The sequence below is a fragment of the Drosophila eugracilis genome, unplaced genomic scaffold, assembly GCF_018153835.1.
Source record: "Drosophila eugracilis isolate 14026-0451.02 unplaced genomic scaffold, ASM1815383v1 contig_27, whole genome shotgun sequence".
NCBI lineage: Eukaryota > Metazoa > Arthropoda > Insecta > Diptera > Drosophilidae > Drosophila > Drosophila eugracilis.
Genome location: NW_024573118.1, coordinates 22,860 through 29,579, shown reverse-complemented (window position 1 = coordinate 29,579; position 6,720 = coordinate 22,860). Strand labels below are relative to the sequence as shown.

At 32.2% G+C, this 6,720-nt stretch overlaps 1 protein-coding gene across 1 annotated transcript; it reads left to right on the top strand.

Annotated features, from left to right (window-relative positions):
- Nucleotides 1-5,627: 5,627 nt before the first annotated feature.
- On the top strand, nucleotides 5,628-6,459 carry LOC121530133. The gene is made up of 2 exons (XM_041818503.1): nucleotides 5,628-6,142; nucleotides 6,203-6,459. The coding sequence occupies exons 1-2, from the start codon at nucleotides 5,758-5,760 to the stop codon at nucleotides 6,352-6,354; spliced, it is 537 nt and encodes a 178-aa protein (XP_041674437.1). The 5' UTR covers nucleotides 5,628-5,757; the 3' UTR covers nucleotides 6,355-6,459.
- The last annotated feature ends 261 nt before the right edge of the window (nucleotides 6,460-6,720 follow it).

Here is a 6,720-nt window from a genome sequence, read left to right as displayed (position 1 = left end):
AAAATAAGTCTTAATTATAAGGATGATAAGAGATATATTTTACCAGATAACTGAACATATTATAAATAGTGATCAAGTTAATAATCTATTGTAAAGTATATATGTAAATATGTAAATATATATTGTATTATTAAAATTTTATTTTAAGAAAAATATGTGAATAAATAAATGTTCAACAATATATCTAATTGCGTTTTATTATTTAAGAATTTTATTTACAGGAATCCACGAGTTGTGACTAGAATCAAATCCGCTCCACTTAACGAATACTTGATTATTTTTTCTTTGAAGTATTTTTTCTATCAGGAATGCATTCTTATCTTTAACTTTTTGTATTTCCTGTTCATAAAATGACCCATCAATATAGTTGCCTCTGTAATGGTTCGGTGATATGAATGATTATACTGGTTTACAAGATATTTTATGTTATGAATCCATTTATAATTTCCTTGCATACTAAACATTTTCCACATGCGATTTTTTAATGTTCGATTAAAACGCTCGCATATAGAAGCCTTAAGATGTGTGAAAGTGTGATAATGATTTATATTAAATGTGCTCATTAATGTTTTAAATGTTGAATTAAAGAATTCTTTTCCTTGATCTGACTAAATATTCTTTGGTTCTCATTGCTTCTGTAACATCCAGTGGGGATTTTGACTTCACAGCTTCAGAGTATGCATACTTTGAGAATGTGTCCATAGCAGTCAATAAATAACTATACCCTCTATTTTCTTTCCTAAAGTGTATCATTTCAACTAAATCAATTTGCCATGTATCATTAATCACCCTCTGAAGAAATTTACGACGCAAAAAGTTTTTGCGTGCCGGTTTGTGAATTTCATCAACAACTTGTTTTTTACTCATTTTAAGTTGCTGATTTATTTTATTTTATTTTAGTTTTTATTTGATAGTGATATTTGCTTAGTTAATATGGACTGCTTATATAGAAGTACATCTCTTTTTAATTCGTTACGCATCTTTTTCGAAATTTCAAAACATAATCTTGTTAAATCTATTTGTACATCTTTACCGAAAGAACCCTCTAAATCAGCTAACTTAATTTCATACTTTTGTAATGACACACACTTAGGAATAATATGATTATAGTAAAGATATACCACTTGTTGTCGTAATATTGAATTCCAACATAAGAAGTCTTAGTAAGGATCTCCAGGACTCAGAGTCAAGCTTAATTTTGTTACCATACTGTTTAATTACAAAAACATACTGATTATCAGATTTCCTAAATCTAAAATTACATTTCATAGATGACATGCAGGGGTTATCAATAATTGTGTCAGGCATCAAGAAGTCATACTGGTCCAGTTTCAACTGAATATATTCCTTATATGTGAAAAGTTGCATCTATTCGTCTTTACCAAATCCAACCAAATTACTTTTACTTTTCTGCATCCAAATCATGGGGAATTCATGCATTCATGCCAGCAGGATCGGTGATCCCAAATTTCTTTCATTTCAAACCGCCATTCATCATAAAAGAATTGGATAATGAAACTCTTAAGCAGCAACACTTAAGCCGGCAAATATAAATGGATTGAAATGGTCCGCTGGAGATATACCATATACAGCCCTAGAAGAAATTCTCTCACCACTCAATATGTATTGTTCAATTATTGTTCTTGGTGAAATTAAAAAGAAATTTTATCAAAGTATTTGTCAGCGACCATAATCGATATAGATATCGGAAGAAGCGTGCTACCCAATTTTTTCACCAATTTTAAAATCCATAAGACAAAAATTCCTCTACTGTGTTCCCTAAATAATTTGTTTAAGCTATTTGTAATATTGGAAAACTCAAATTATGAAGTATATTGTAATACTATAACGTATGTTTAAGCTTCAGTAATAAATAAATAGTTGAACCTACAAGTTGTCTTATACAATGGAGTCCTTCAAAAGCGGATACACACAACTGTTTTATTGTAATTATTGTGGATCCGATACTCACTTCGAGAAGAACTGCTCTAAAAAACGCGATCAGGAAAAACATAAATAAACCTAATGTAATTTAAGGATAAGATAAAAAATCTATTTCAAATATAATAAAAAATAAAAATAAATAAAATGTTTACGCAGTTTATACATCCCTTTACAATGTTGATTTGCGGACCATCAGGATCAGGAAAAACCACTTTTTTGGAAAACTTAATAAACAAGTAGAATAATTTGCTAAATACTTCAATAAATCGAATTATTTGAAAATGATTGATGTTTGCGGTAAGCTTCATAGTTTCGAGGATCAATGCAATATCGTGTTGGATAATATGCAAAATCAGATAATAGAACTAAAAGAAAATAATAATCTATTTATGATGCAAAAGAGATCAAGAAGCAAACGAGCTTCTTTCGAATTCATGGGTTCATTATGTCACATTTTATATGGGATAATGGATGAAGATGATAAGAATCAGCTAGAAGAAAACATGAAAAATCTATTAGACAATCAGCACAATTTACAGGAATTAGTCCAAAAACAAACTTCAGTGGTAGATTCCACTACAAATTTGTTAAAGAAAACGACTGAAGATATTAACGATAATTTTAGGTCTATGCATACAAGGATTGAAAATATGACAGAAGTCCTAAAAGAAAGTTACTATGCTTATAAGGAGTCGATTGATTTCTTTATGATAACAAAACAACTAAACTCATTGATTGAAGAAAGTGAAAGGGTGCAGGCAGCGATCATAAGTCTGTTAATTGACATTAATCTTGGTAGATTAAAAACAAACATCCGTAAGCCAAATCGATTACAGAATGAGATATTCAAAATTCAAAGTAGTCTTTCCGAAACATTTGTTCTTCCAGGGAAAAGGACAGGTACTGAGCTTAAGGAGATCTATACGCTATAGACTGCTAGGGATTATTTGTCGAAAATAAATTAATTATAAATGCTAAAATTCCTCTGTTTAGTAGACATCCATCTAAGCTGTTTAGAATTATTCCTTTGCCAATACAGAATGAGGACCGAATGAGTATGGTTCACATTACTTCGAAATATTTAATTTATAATTTTGAAATAGATTCTTATCATATAATGTCTGAATCAACGTTAAGCCAGTGTCAAAGATGGCAGCAAAATAAGAGAATTTGGCAGGGAAGTTGGCCTTGGAATTCTGCGAATGACAATTCTTGTGAAGTACAACCACTTAAGCCAAATAGAGTTTCAAACTGTATATACAAAACAGTGATAGCTGTTTAAGGTTCCTTTTAATTCCAAGATACGACTACAGTGTACGAATGCAGAAATTCAGTTACTCGATTTACCCACGCAAGGAATTCTAAGTATTGCACCAGATTGTACTGCTAGAACAGATGATAGGATTTTGATTGCCCATCATAATATTCAATCCGAAAGTGAAGAGGTATTATCATCATCGTATGTGGGAGATATCAGTCAAATTCCAAAGGTTGTTTGGGATCCATTGAAATTGAACTCTATTAATCATACTGTTGAGATTGTACGCCTAGATAAGGAAATTAAATATTTAAAAGAAAATCATATTAAATTAAAAGATTTGCATTTTCATCACATTTCCGGACATGCTTCTTTAGGACTAGGATTAATAATAATAATATTCATGGTCATATATGCCATAAGAAAATGTGCTACAAGGCAAAGATTGCAAGCTATTACTTTCGCCGGACCATTGCAAGGTGTCGAATAATAAGTTAAAGCAATAAAATAAATATATCGAATAAAAGAAAATACAGTCCACTAATTTTATGTTTGCATTGTTAACGTAAAGAGTTTACAACTTAATATCCTGTACACCTCACCTTGTCGGCCCTTGGCAGAATGTTCAAAAAGAACACTAATTGTCATAAATTCAAGATTTTACGAGCTCTGTTCATGTCAATATGTAAATCTATCTAGAGCCGTTAATAATGATCTGTAACATAAAACCTACAAGGGTGCAGCGCCGAACAGTTGTAATCTTAAGTACAGGCCACTTGAGCCTGAAAATAAATATAGTTCTCACGCTGTACAAAGGGTCGCCTTGCGGGGGACCGTTGATAAGGCTCCCACTCAGGCAAACAGATGTGGTCTCTGCGTAGACCATAGATAAGTATATTATAAGAATTTCATGTTAGCTACGTAAGCGAAGACTTAGAAAAATAAAATCAGTTTTTATACAGAACTCAACGGTGAAAGTTCTTCTCCTGGTTATAGGATTACTTTCAACACCACTTAAATTGCTCAGAATCAGTTACTCAAAGGCCTCAGAACAACATTAAAAGTCTCGGTGCTTTATTGTGATTATCTTCGTCATTTACGTCGGTGCTTAAAAATTATAAACAATTTTTACAAATAGTATACATATATATATATATATACAAATACATTTCAAATATTATAATAACTTAAAAACTACATCGTTTAAATCAAAAATGGAGTCTACAGTTGCATGTGATTTGTGTGCTATGGCTGTGAAGATGTGTGAGTTCAGTGATCACTATGCCAAGTGTTCCAAACCTCGGAATGCCCTCGAGGTTTTAATGTCAAGTTCTAAAGTAAGATGTGACTTGTGCTATCGTATAGTCCCTAACTATAAATTTGACGAGCACTATAAGAATTGTGAAGGACCCCAAAATGCATTCAGCATTTTAATGAACAAAAAGGATTATAAAGGAAAACAACAGGAACCAGCTATTGTTCGAGACGATATTCCCTCAACATCAGCACATGCCCTCAAGCGGATAAGAATGGAGGAGGGTAAGGAAACAAATAGTCCTACAAAAAAGCTTAAGATTTCGGGAAATACACAAGAGCAAAAAAGAGAAATTTTATGTCATACTTGTGGTATCCAGTATCTTGAGTCAAGAGAACGTCAGCATATGCTAACCGATTACCATAAGAATGCTTCGGTCCGAGAAGATGTAAATTATAAAAATATTTCACAAGTTGTGAGTAACTCCAAGTTTCCTGTAATAACATATACAATTAAATGTCCCAACGAAAATGTAATTGACTTAAATGATTTTTATCAATTTCGTCAATCAAATCTACTTAAAATTATTGAGGATTGCATGTCAGAATATAGAGCAATCAAACTCTCGTTAAGAGTGTACGGGATTTATATAAAACAAATAGATGACGGAGAAACCGTTGAAACCAGGAAACACTTTGGAACGGCGTATAGATCGGTATATCAAGTTGAAAATATTACTGTAGAATTAAATGCCGCAATAGAATCTCTAATAACATCGAGCAGTGAGTTCCAGGAAAAGGATTTTGGTTGGGCTATCAAGAACTTTGATTATTTTGAAGCCACTATAGTTAAACTAGAAAACATTCCTGCAAGCGGTTTCATACCAGCTCCGAATAGCATAAGATCGCGAAATGCGATAATAAATATTCAAAACACAGACGTATTTTGTTTTAAGTGGGCAATTTTAGCATTTCTAGCTTACAAGCGATTTCAGAATGCTACTTTTGCAACGCCACAACAAAAGAAATATTCACGGGAGAAATTAACGAAACCGGCAAACTACCACATAAATATCAATGCCGAAGTCATTGTTTATGAAGGAATGAGACTGGATTTTTCAGGAATTGAGTTTCCAATTACCAAAAAAGGACTAAGTCAGTTTGAGAAAAAAAATAAAGATTTTAGCATCAATGTGTATGAAATTGATAATGACGGTAAAAAAATTGTGGGACCTACAGTTAAAACTCAAGAGATTCTACCAAACCACGTAAATATATTAGGAATTAATAACCGTCAAAATATGCACTATGCCTATATTACGTGCATCGAAAGATTATGCGGCTCACAGCATTCAAAATCGCACGCAGGAAAATATTTTTGTGATAACTGCCTGCAGTTTTATACAACAACGAACACTACCCACAATAAGCTTGAATGTGGAAAAGTGGCTTCGTACTATCCTGAGCCGAATACGACCACTTCTTTCAATGGATATCATAAGAAGCTATCACCTCCAGTAGTTATATATGCAGACATAGAGGCGGTCCTTGAAAACTATGAGATCTACTTAAATAATCCGGCTACATCGGAAACAACAAAGGTGCAAAAACATTCAGCGTGCGCGGTATCCTTCTACATTGCACATAAATATAATCCAACTCTGAATGAGTTATGGACATATGAAGGTAAATTAAAAAAAATTAAGGTAATAAATTTGAAATAGTTTAAATTTTATAAAATCACAGGTGAAGATTGCATTAAGCAATTTTGTAAAACTCTCAAAGAAAGGACTTTGAGTTTATTTTACAAATATTGGGCCACAGAAAAAAGTCCCAGTACACAGATCCAATCGATGACTTTGACCAAGAAGGGAGTTGCTGTGCCTGTGAAAAGGTAATCAACGATGGCGACCTGGACAAACACTTCAACCAATTTTCTGGGAAATACGTAGGTCCTATTCATAAGAACTGTAAGCCGAAATATAAATTAAGGGATCCATTTTTTCCTGTAGTTTTTCATAATTTATCTAAGTAGGATTACATTTATTTATTACTGAATTGGAAGGAGATTTAAACCCCATTCCTTGTAATAAAGAATTGTACATAGCTCTTACACAAACTAAAAAACTAAATGCATTAAATAGATATAAAATTAGGTATATAGATTCAGTACGGTTTCTAAATTCTAGCTTGGAAAAATTATCAAGCTATATGGAAGATAGGAATTTTAAAATTCTTGCAACAAAATTTCAGGGAGAAAGATT